This window comes from Ursus americanus, chromosome 16 (assembly GCF_024610735.1).
Source record: "Ursus americanus isolate L20-20 chromosome 16, mUrsAme1.1.p, whole genome shotgun sequence".
In the NCBI taxonomy this organism is placed as follows: Eukaryota; Metazoa; Chordata; class Mammalia; order Carnivora; family Ursidae; genus Ursus; species Ursus americanus.
In genome coordinates, this window is record NC_142142.1 from 50,851,415 (window position 1) to 50,863,520 (window position 12,106).

Consider the following 12,106-nt stretch of genomic DNA (forward strand, 5'->3'; position numbering starts at 1 on the left):
CGAATAAAACTTCATTTGCAAGAAGGCAACAGGCCAGGTTGGGTCCATGGACTACAGTATTCCCCGATCTAACCAAATACACGGAGCGGCCCTGCACGCGCAGCACACTTCGCATTAGAAGGACAAAGCCCTATCAGAGATCGTTCCTGCCCTCCAAGAACTATTACAGTGCACCCCAGGCCTCTTACCTTGCTCACTGGGGATGTAGGTCTCATCATAATCTTCCTCCAGAACCAGCTGGTCTCCTATGCGGACGGGTCTTCCGGCCATGATGGGTCTGGGCTTGAACACCTAGGTCCCAAAGACCCACACCCAAAAAGAAAATCAGTGACCCAGCTTAAAAGGGGAAAAACTGGTGCTGCGTCATGGAGCACCTGGGTCAGACCAGACCACGCAAGCCAACTTAGCCGGGGATTTTCCACCTCCAGGGAGAGCGAAGGGTGGGACCAACAGCCTAGAACTCAGGCCTTCTAGGCTCTGCACCTGGGAAAGTTCCTTGAGACACACCTCCCAAAGGCTCGCTGAACACTCGGTGGGTCACAAAAGATCTGGAAACCCAGCCCTCTCAAGAGTTTGACTTTATACTCCCCCAAGACAGGAGAAATAATTCACAGTATAGGTCCCGCAGCTAGAAAACCCTAGTGAAACACCAAAGGAACTAGAGGAACGCCCCCCATCATATACCAATGCATCCCAGGGCAGTCACACTATCTCAACACACATCCCTATTTGTGTTCAACAGTGCCCTCAGGGAGCTTACGATCTAGTGGAAGTAGCAAACACAATTTCAACAGAAGACAGAAGGGGAAAAAAAAACCATCCTGCTCTGGAAGTACTAAGAGAGAAGGAACATTCCCGCTGAAGGGAGGAAGGCAGGCTTTGTCAAAGGGCTGGGGACCAAAGGCAGTCACGAGTCATGTGAGTAGACAGAGGTGTTCTAGCCAAGGGGATGTTGGGTGCAGACAAGCTGTTCTGGAGTGTTGGACCCCTGCAGGCATGGCAGGGGCTGGGGTGGATGGCCAGGTCACGGAGAGCCATGAAGACCATGCGAAAGAGCCTCGCCTCTCCCCTGTGGCAAAGGGGAGCCACTGAGGGCTTTGGTGAAAGAAAGTGGCACAGAGTGGCCTTTTTCTAGGGTGAGAACGCTGGCAGGAGTGGCATGGCAGGACCGGAGGAATGAGACCGGTGTCGGGAAAACCACTGAAGAGGCCGCCATCCAGGGGAAAGACAATGAGGCCTTAAACGAGGGCAGAAGCAGAGAGAACGCAGAAGGGACAGACGCTGTGATGGTAGGTTTAACAGGGCCAGGAAGGACGACGGTGGTGGGGGGTGGGGGGAGTCCAGCTTGAAACCAAGGTTTGTAGTTCCAGGGATGGGACAGCATCAAATTGTTCAACTGACAAGCTGGCCCCATTCTAGAATTGCTCCCAATGATGCAGAGACAAGTCACCCTGTAAAGTGGCTGTGTCTCCGGCGCTGCTTGGAGCACTGTCTCCCAGCTCAGCAGGTGTCGCCACGCTGGTGTGACTGGCAGGAGCCTCAAGAAGCAGGGCCTGACCTCTTCAGCAGCTGCCACGGTTCCACCCGAAGCAGCAAGCACAACACAGCCCTCTCAGAGCGAGGGAAGTGGGCAGAACGACCCTGTCATCCAGAGGAAGGTCGGGAGGCGTCCCCTAAGGAGTGCTCGTGGCCCGATCTGGTGGCTCTGAATCTGTCCCAAGACCCCTAGAGAGGGACCCCTGATAAACAACAGCACAGGATATAGGAGGGACCGTTACTGTGGCCCTCTCTGTACCCTGACAGTTGACAAACGGGCAAGGGAGGTATCTGGCCTTACAACTCATGAGAGATGGCTTCCTCTGTCAGCCCACTGGAGCCAAGGGAGTCAGGCTCTGCCCCCTCATTCCCACCGTGACACCTCCACGCAGTAACTTCGTGCCTCTGGAAGACAGGCTAACGGAAGAAGCGTTCTCCTCTACAGTATATAAACCCAAGTGGGGGTCTACTTCCCACCTTAAGAACCCATAACACCCTGCAGAAGTAATGTCCCTCCATACACGGTCGGAGACAAGTAGGGTCACCGACTCTAGAAAAGCAGAGCAGAAAGATATCAAGAACCAGGGGGTTGATGTGGCTTAAAGAACCACGGGAACCTTGAATTGTCTGAGTTAGGGAGGAGAGGGAAAGGGAAAAGATCTCTGGGGACATCAGGCTACCCATCCTTCAATCCAACAGGGCAGTGACCTATTACAAGGCTTTGTATCAACCATCTCAGAGCGTTTGAGAAATCCCACATTTGAGAGATGTTCCATACTCCTAGACACATTCCATCTCCAGAAAGCATGGGGCAGGTAAAATCTCTCTGTGGCAGAATGCCTAATTAGCTGTATTTAAAGGTCAGGAAGAACCCAGAAAAATCTAAATTCATGGATCACTCCAATATCAAACAAATCTTCCACCAGAAAAAAAAAATTAAGATGTGGGTGGGTTATATTCTACCTCCCTTCTTTGCCTTGCCTGGCTTAAGAAAAGATGTGGGTAAGGGCAGGACCAAAAGGACAGGAACTGTAGGAATGAGGAAGGTGGTGGGAAGAGAAATCCTATGCATTTAATGGCTACTAGAATCATTTATTCATTCGAGAAATATTCATTAAGCACCTACTAAGTTTACTTGCTGGCACTGGAGATGCGACGAGGAGTAAAAACACCCGCGAGCTAACAGCACACTTACACACACATGTGCATAATGAGAGTTCCCCGTGTATGGATTTCTTCCACTCTGCTGGAACAATTACAGGGAACGTGCAGCAGAGAAAAGCTGACTTACTGAAGAAGGCATTGGGGAGAAGGCGGGAGACACGAGAGGTGATTCTGTAGTGGTAATTAAGCGCAGGTCTGGGAACATTCTTGGCTCTGAATCCCAGCTCTGCCACTTACCAGCAGGGCAAGCTGCCTCAGTTTTCTCCTCTGTAAAATGGAGATAACAAGGTCTAGCCCAAAGGGTTATGAGAATCAAATTATTCAATATATGGGGGCACCTGGGTGGCTCAATCAGTTAAGCCTCTGACTCTTGATTTCGGCTCAGGTTATGATCTCAGGGTCATGAGATTGAGCCCCACGTCTGGCTCCACACTCAGAGGGGAGTCTGCTTGATATTCCCTCTCTCCCTCTCCCTCCACCCCTCCTCCTGCTCGCGCTCGCTCTTGCTCTCTAAAAGGTAAATCTTTAAAAATAAATAAAGAAAAATAAATTATTCAATACATGTAAAATACTTAAAATACAGTAAGATCTCAATAAATGTGAGTTGTTATTACTATTTACATAGTTGAAAGGTCTATCTGCATTGTTCCAGAGGACAGATCGAATACCAGGGAATGTAAGCGAAGGCCTTTCCGACATTCAATGACCACTTATTGAACACCTACCATGGGCGGCACTGTGCTAACTGTTAGGGCTACAAGCCTGATTACACAAGGTCCTGAGCTCCAGCTGAGCCTAGCTGAGAAGCCAAACACATAAAGACGTGGTTGTAGAGAATGTGTGAAGCACATTAAGGGAATCAAGGTAAGGATGACTAACCTTATTTTGGAAGACCAGGGAAAGCATCAGAGTAGAGGACCAATGAGAGGGCTCTTTAAGAATAAGCAGGAGCTCACCAGGATAAGGGAATAGAAGGCAGAAGAAACAACATGCACAAAGGCAAAGAGGCAGGAAAAACACAGTGGAGAATTCATCCTGACAACAAAAGCTTATAGCCACTAAACATTTCCCATGTTCCAAGAACGGTACTCATGCGGCATATACATCATCTCACCTCGTCCTCTCCGAGAGGCAGACAAATATTTTCCCCATTTTTCACATAAGTGAGGCTCAGCAAGTTTAAATAAAAAAGAACAACTTGCCTAAGACTTCACAGATAGCAAAGGGCACAGCATAACATGCACGCTACCCCCACATCTCTCTGACCCCAAAGCCTGAGCTCTTCACCACCCTGACACGACCAGAACGCAAGGGGCAACGGGAAGAGTGGCAGGAGAGAGATGTACCGTGCAAGGCCAGGAGCACACTATAAAGGGCTTGGAAGGATTTAGATTGTATCCTGCACGCGACGAGGAGCCAGCACAGGATTTCACAAAGGAGACTGACACGATGAGATCTGCAGTTTAGCAAGATATTCTGACAGCTGACTAAGAACTAATTTCGGGAGGGCAAGAACAGAAGCAGAGCGACCACTTAAGAAGCTTTCCTGAAAGTACAGGCAAGAAATTATGAACTAAGTCAGTGGCTGTGAGAATAGAAAGGAAGGACCAGATGCTTAGGGTATTAGGGGGCAGAATAACAGGTCTTGAAGATGGCAGCAAGTGAAGGACGGGGAGGAGGGAAATCAGGGCACTTAGACCAGTATGGGATTATCCGTTCGCTTCTATGCCTTGCCCAATAGCCCCACCTAGCATATTCCCTAGAATATAAGAAATCCCCAGCAAATGTTTGCTGCCTATATCACACGAATGAATTCCAGGTGCAGACCCGGCTGAGTGAACGGTGAAGTCCTTCCCTGACACGGGGAACTACAAGAGGGGCACCGATTTGGGGGGCCAGGATGGTGGGGGAGGCACGCAGCTGGCGATGATCAGTAAGGAGGTCTGAGCTCAGGAAAGAGGTGTGACTGGAGCTCACCGTAGTTAAAGAGACGGTCACTGAACTTGCGGGCAAAATCACCCAGACACGGCCTACTGTGAGCAGAAAGGACAGGCCTGCAAAGACAGCTGAGTGCGGAGACCCGGGAGCGAGGAGTCGTGGAAGCCAAGTGAGGACTGCGGTTCCAGGTGGAAGGAGTAGGCTTTTTAATCAGTGCAAGGAAAGGAAGGGAAAAACAAACCTCCAAAACTTCTGACTTCCCCAGATGGCCCAAAGACGTTAGAAGGTCGGGCTAGCCCTGGATTCGGGCACGGGGGAAGCCTCCCCACGAGAGAGGCACTCGAGCGAGGTCCGGAGGCTGGGCCTCACCCTCCAACCACGGACAGGACAAGTAAACGGGCGCCCCAGCAAGCTCACACGCTCGCCGCTCGCTCCCCGCCGGCACCCCAGCCCAGCCCAGGGCCCCTTCCGCGGCTCGGAGAGATTCTGGATGGATGCACCCCAGTCCGGCCGCTGCTCTCCAACCTCTCCCTCCAGTTCCCGCCCACACTCGTGTTCATCCCGCTTGCGGGCACACAAGTGTGCCCCAACTCTCCCGCTTCCCTCCTTCCCCCGCCACCCGACCCCTCCCTCGAGGAAGTCCTCACCTGCCCCCAGTCCCTGGAGGCACTGGGCCACCGCTCCCAGCTCTGCGCAGCTTCCCCCGCACCACCCCGGCTCCCCGCTTCCAGGGACGCCGGGGTGTTGCCCTGCAGCGGCCAACAACCACTTCCGGAAAGGGTATCAACCTAGCAACTGAAAGTCCCGCCTCTACGCGGAGCCAATAGGTCGCTGAACGAGGGCTGTGGCACTGGATTGGTTAGAGATCGCGTTGGGTCTCGCAGAAGTTATGCGCGTTCCCCGTTGCACGATGGGAGATGTAGTCCAAGATAGTTGATGAGGGGGCCACAAGGGGTCGTAAGAGAGCTTTGAATTTGGTTAGGAGGGGACTTTCTAACCCGGGCAGGAAAGGGTCATTCACAGTATTTATGGTAACGTGAATTAACTAAGGCAATCTTCTCGTCATCACTTTTTAAGTAGTGTGATTAATATCAGGTGAATAAGACACTGATCATCAGTAACCCATTGAGTCTCTAATAAATAAAAGAAATGTGAATGTAAGGTAAGGTGAGACCTCCACCCCCACGCCCCAGCAGAAAACACTTGCCTGTGCTCAGATGAAATCAGTGAGCACCTGACCAGGAATCAAGAGCTGTGGTTTCCGTTTATCTTTTCACCCAGAGCGCAGGGCTCAGTTTGAATGTCTGCAACACTGGGGATGATAACATCTCTCATAACTATTTCAAAGAGTCTGTTTAAAAAGAAAAAAGTGACAGGGGTGCCTGGCTGGCTCAGTCGGGGGGGGGGGGGGGGTGCGGGGCAGAGTCATGAGTTGGGGCCCCACGCTGGGTGTAGAGATGACTTAAATAAATTTTGAAAAAGAAGAAGAAAATGACACAATGTGTAGCCCCCCTCCACACGCTCTGTCTGGCAGAAGGGTTGCTATTAATATAATCCCAAAGATCTTAATTTTGCTTAGGTGGAGGGCAAATTTTCTTTTTTCTCAAATGTCCTCAGCCTCCTAGAGAAGTTAATGGGGGCAAAGAAGTTAAGACGGCCATTACAGGAATGGGAAACGGGGGGGGGGGGGGGGGGGGCAGAAAAGTGAACTTCCCAGTTGGTGAGAACGAAGCACTTACAGCAGCTCCTGACAGGTTCTGTTGTGCAGGTGGCTCTGGCTCCTACCAACTTCTGAAACTAGTCCCAGCGAGGCTAGGCCCTGGTCCCAGAGTGCGGAACTCAGGTTGTTGTCCCTGTAGATCCCAAACCACATAATCCAGAATGTATTCCTCTCCTTTCAGCTCTTTCTGTGGCAGCTCTGTCTCGACTTCCTTTACGCTGCCTGCAGATAACAAATCTGACAAATCCTTGCTCCCCTTCCTCTCCACACTCCTTAAAATTCTCCCTGAGGGGCAGGAGGGACAGACTGGGATGGGACTCTGAGGGCTCACCAGCTCATCCATCACAAGCCTTACACAAAACAAGATCCAAAAAAAAAAAACCATTGGTAGATTTGGTCTCTATGTCCTAGAGCTTGTCATCAATCCAGTTGACTTTAATTGCCATCAAAATTCTTAACTTTTATTCCTTAGCATAGGTCCCTTTCTAGCTCATGGGGAGAGCTAATAAAATCAGGGTCCCCGAGGGATTAATGGGATTACCCCACACAGATAAACAATTTGCATTTTATCAGGCTTCCCTGTAGGTTTGTTCTTTGAAATGCAAACCAATTTATAAAATGCCCTTAGGCAAATATAATTAAGAAAGCAAATCTTTGGGGGAAAATAACAAAAATGACGCACCAACTGATATGCCAGTAATATACCCAATGAGTGAGGAAGAGAGATGGAGAATTTCATCCACTGTAGATGAGCTTCTGCACTCAAAGATGTGGGAGGAAGAAAACAAAATTCGGTCCCAAAATCTATGCCGATCACCCAAGTCAGGAATTTCACCGTTAGAACTTTTTCTTCTCTTTTCATACTGTTTACTCATAATATACAGAAACTCACCCACATAATAAGAAAGAAAAACACTTGTTAACCCTACGATTTTTTAAGTATACGAAGATGTGAAATGTTCCCTCTACTCTTTCAATCCACCATACTTAAAATTGCAAACTGCCCTTCTGCCTCCCTGGTCTGCTTTGTTTTCCCCCATCTGTGTATCACCATCTGAAACACTGTATATATTTTATTTTTTTACTATCTGTCTCCATAGGGAAGGTGTAAATTGCACGAGGACAGGAATTTTGTCCATTTTATTTGTTGCTGTATCCACAGTGCCTAAAACAGGGCTTAGCACGTAGTAGATTCTCAACACACACTTGCTGAATGAATAAATAAGCCAACTGAAGGAAGGAATTTCACACTTCAAAGGAAACCACGGTTGACATGTTGGGTCCTATCTTCCAGATTTTTTAATGTTTATGCAGATGTGAATTCATATGCATGCGTATATATGCACACACACATCCTTTTTAATTTTTGCAGAAGTGAGATTATAATGTACATATCGTTCTACAGGGTGCTGTTTTCACTTAACATCTTTCGAGGTGAGTTCATAATGAGTTCCTCCATTCTTTATAAGGTGAAATAGGATTCCATTAAATGAATGTCTCCTTCCCCTACTGGTAATCATTCATTTTGTTTCCAAAGTTTTGGTATTACATACATGCTGAATTCGTTGTATTCGTTGGATAGGATCCGAGAAATGACATTGCTCAAAGAGTTTACATTTTTTTACATTTTAATACACATTGCCAAATTTCTCTCTAAAAACAGAATAATTTTAGTCTAACCAACACGTTCACCAACACCAAAAATTTCCAATGTGATAGGCAATAAATAAATAAATAAATAAATAGTGATGGTGTCTAAATACTGTTGTGACTGCATTCTTTCACTACAAATAAAGTTACGCTTTTCCCCACATTTTTATTGGCCATTTGAATTTATTCTATTAATTATTCACATTCTTTGTTCATTTTTCTACCAGGTTTGTTGGGGATTTTACTGACTTGTAGATGCTCTTTGTATATTATAGACATTAACCCTTTGTCTCTTTATTACGTGACAAATGTCTCCTAGTCTGTGACTTATCTTTTAACTTTGTAAATGTCATTTTTCACTTTGTAAATGTTGTAGTGATAATAACGCTAATAACTAAATTTTACTGAGCACTTACAATATGCCAGACACCCTTCTAAGTGCTTTATATGGATTATCTCATTTAAATCTTATATTACAAGGTATGTACTAGTGTTATCCCCATTTTACAAATTGAGACCTACAAGGGATAAGGAAATAGCCTGGAGTCTCCCAGGTTCTAAGTGGGAGAACTAGACTTAGAATACCAGAAGTGATTCTACGGAAGTTTTAAAAATTCAGTAGTCAAGACTACCCATTAAAACAAAGCAAAACAAAAACAAAACTCTGAGTTTTGTTAGAGAGACCTTCTTTAACATATTATTAAATATTCCTCTATTTTTTCTCTTTTATTTTTCATGTTAAACCCTTTGATCTATCTGAAGTTTATTTTTACATGATAGAGATTTTATTTTATTTCCTTCCAAATGGATAGCCAATTGTCCCAAAAACAGTTATTGAAAGATGTATTGATTTCCTTTTGATATGAATGTCATCTTTTTTTGGTATGATCTAAGTACTTATTTTTTTATTTTTCTATTTCCTTTTAATTTTATTTTTTTTTACATAATACCCAGTGCCCATTACATCACACACCCTCCTTAATGTCCATCACCCAGTTACCCCCATCCCCTCACCCCTCTCCCATCCAGCAACCCTCAGTTTGTTTCCTATGATTAAGAGTCTCTTAGGGTTGTCTTCGTCTCTGATTTTGTCTTGTTTTGTTTTTTTCCTCTCTTTCCCTGTGATCCTGTTTTGTTGCTTATATTCCACGAGTGAGATCATAGGATAATGGTCTTTCTCTGATTGACTTATTTCGCTTAGCATAATACCTCTAGCTCCATCCACATCATTGCAAATGGCAAGATTTCATTTTTTTTTTTCTGATGGCTGAGTAGTATCGGTGTCATCTTTATCATATACAGAATTTCCACACATACATTGATCTATTAATTGATTTTTTAAAAAGATTTTATTTATTTGACAGAGAGAGAGCACAAACAGGGGGGGCAGCAGACAGAGGGAGAAGCCGGCTCCCCGCTGAGCAGGGAGCCTGACACAGGGCTGGATCCCAGGACTCCGGGATCATGACCTGAGCCGTAGGCAGACACTCAATCGACTGAGCCACCCAGGTGCCCCAAAATTGATTTTTATTTTTAAACTTGTGTCTAATCACCTTGTTGGTTAGGATTTTCCACTCATATCTGCAAATAAGCATTCCTTTGCTTTTTATTTTCTAATTGCTCTGTGCATTTATTAGCTAATATTAATGCCGCAAAGAGGGAACAGAAGCTCACAAACGCTCTACGCAGTTTCACAGGACACACTGCAGAGGAAAAAGTGACTTAGAAGGATCGACAGTATCCTTGGGTCTTGGTGGATGCATTCTTGGGGGAAGTGGACCTCTAATTCCTGGTGGAGAGGGTCTCATTCCTGGAGGGGGCGTGCCTAATGGTGTCCTTCAAGCAAGGGGACCACAACTGGTGGGCCCGCGGGCGGTCTCCTACCAGGTGGAGGGGCCACAATGCCTGGAGGTGGTGTGCTCGGCCCTCAGAAGTGGGTGGGATCCCCCATGTAGGCGGGTAGTGCACTGGGGCTCCAGCACTGCTGGCGGGAGCAGCAACGGCACAGCTGCTACAGTGCCTCTCCCCGGTGGAGTCCTTTCCTGTTGAGAGGGCCCCCAACCCCCCCAGACAGGGCCTGCTAATCCAACAGCAGCCTGGGAGATTGCAACACCAGCTGGCACTCCTCTGCCGGCTGCCCTGCCAACCCCGGGGCCTCCTGCAGCTCCAGCAAGTGGTACCCAAGAAATGCCAGTATCTTTGGGGGGCGGCCCTCCCACGGTCATGGAAACCAGTTCTCCCCATGTAGCCAAACCAGACCCCAAACCCACTTTGCTTCATGGTGTGGCTGCTTCAGATGCTTGGGCTTGATCTTCCTGAATTCATCACAATCACAGAGGATCAAGTTCACAAGCTTGGCAAAAGCCTTAAAGGTGCCAATGAGTGTGCCAATGGCTCAGTCAGTAGACTTCTGACTCCTGATCTCGGGGTTGTAAGTTCAAGCCCCATGTTGGCTGTAGAGATTACTTAAAAAATAAAATCGTGCCGATGAAGATTTGGCCATCTTGCAGGATACCTTTCATTCTGTAGTCAATGTGCTGCAGCATCTCGTTGGTCTTTCCTACAGTTAGAGTTGCTCTTCCACCAAATCAAGGTCTACGGCAAGGTTTCAGGATCCTTAAGACCTGAGGGCAGGCTCCAGGTAAAGGTATGGTGCAGGTTGCCTTACAAACAGTGCAGACGGGGCAGAGGCTTCAAACAGTACATGGAGCCTGGTTTTTTTCGGAAATCAGCTACCTAGATATTCCAGTCCTGCTTTCACCACCTCTTGGCGTCTCAGCTAAGAATGCCTGTCTCGGTTCTGCCTGGAAATCCTCCGCAGGTGCTTGCTGCTGCTGACATCACTTTGGGTATGGCTGACACCCTTGGTGGCTTAGCAAGGCTGTCCTTCTACGTTTGACTTGGACTTCCACCACTGGTACGTACGTGCTGTTGTTGTAGTCCATCTCGGGTGTAAGCGCTCTCTGGCCGGCTCCATCGCTCTGCAAGCCACACTGCAGAGCAGACCGTCAGGCATTTCTGGCGACCACTCACTCCATTCTGCCTGCTTTCTAGTGTTGATAGCACCTGTTTCAGGTTCTCATCCTACGCAGTCAGCTCAGCTGATCTAAACTACGTGAGAGGAGCACCTCCCTGGCTCCCGAGGTGGAGCACGGGACTCTTGGTTGATCTCAGGGTCATCAGTTCAAGCCCCGTGCTGGGTGTGGAGCCTACTAATAAATAAAGAAAATTAAAAATGTATGAACTACATGGGAGAAGAGTAGTGATAACGCCCTTCCCTTGGCTAAGCTCGACTTTAATGGGAGTAAGTTCAGCCTGTCCACTATTACGTTTTCTATTATTTTCTGTTAGGTTGTTTAAGAAATTCCCCCTTAGTTTTTATCAGAACTACTGAATTTTAACAACAGCTTTCCACACTGGTTAAATAACATGTTGATATAATCATACGGCTTTTCTCCTTTAAGCTGTTAGAGCCCTGAAGCTTTTTGTTTTAAGCTCTTACCAGTTAACATACAGATACTTCTCAGAGTGGCAGCCCAGAAATGAGGAGGCTTTTGGGGGCTCACAGCATGCAGGGTGGAGGTGAGGGCAGGAAGAGTATCAAAGGCACAAAAAGATTCAGGTGAGAGAAGACCCACAGATTGCAGACTCCAGTGGAGACAAATTGCCCCCGCGCTTTCCCCTTTGCACCTTGCTTATGCAGTTGGCTGCCTAGAATACCCTTCTATCCCTCTTACTCTTGCTCCCCCAATCTCTGCCCGTGGAAATCCCACCCATTCTTCACAGCTCAAATTAAATACCTCCTCCTCCCACCCAGTTGTTCCAGATCTCCAGGTGGCCCCCCACATCCCTACTCGTCAGTGCCACATCATCTTGTATGGTGCACATGCATTTTATCTCTCCGTGTAGCCCCCGTGCCTGGAAGAATGCCTGGCATACAATGGGTGCTCAATAAATGCAGAATGAAGGAACTGACCGAATGCGAGGTCTGCCGCCACTCTCTCCTGCGGGTCCCTCCCGCCCTGCCAGGGTCCTGCAGGGTGGACTCCGCTTCGGCAGAGGGCATCCCAGACCCCTCGCCAACCCCGGAAGCTGGGC

At 47.6% G+C, this 12,106-nt stretch overlaps 1 protein-coding gene and 2 pseudogenes across 9 annotated transcripts in view; all 3 read right to left on the reverse strand.

Moving 5' to 3' along the window:
• CEP164 (centrosomal protein 164) overlaps positions 1 to 5,407 on the reverse strand; it is a 61,447-nt gene extending 56,040 nt beyond the window's left edge. For 7 of the 8 annotated variants that reach the window (XM_087868410.1, XM_045797863.2, XM_045797858.2 and 4 more), the window contains exons 1-2: positions 5,286 to 5,401; positions 189 to 291 (exon numbers count right to left, since the gene is read on the reverse strand). In XM_087868410.1, the coding sequence (XP_087724536.1) occupies positions 189 to 270 (82 nt within the window). In that variant the 5' untranslated portion in view covers positions 271 to 291; positions 5,286 to 5,401. Of the gene's footprint in view, positions 1 to 188; positions 292 to 5,285 lie in introns of all 8 variants that reach the window. The other variant, XM_087868408.1, reaches the window with a different exon arrangement.
• A 3,958-nt stretch (positions 5,408 to 9,365) lies between these two features.
• LOC123792373 (small nuclear ribonucleoprotein-associated protein N-like) lies at positions 9,366 to 10,572 on the reverse strand (annotated as a pseudogene).
• A 20-nt stretch (positions 10,573 to 10,592) lies between these two features.
• On the reverse strand, positions 10,593 to 12,106 carry LOC123792372 (SNRPN upstream reading frame protein pseudogene; annotated as a pseudogene). The gene is made up of 2 exons (XR_015727010.1): positions 11,985 to 12,106; positions 10,593 to 11,217 (listed from the first exon to the last, which is right to left on the reverse strand). The product of XR_015727010.1 is annotated as an SNRPN upstream reading frame protein pseudogene (transcript).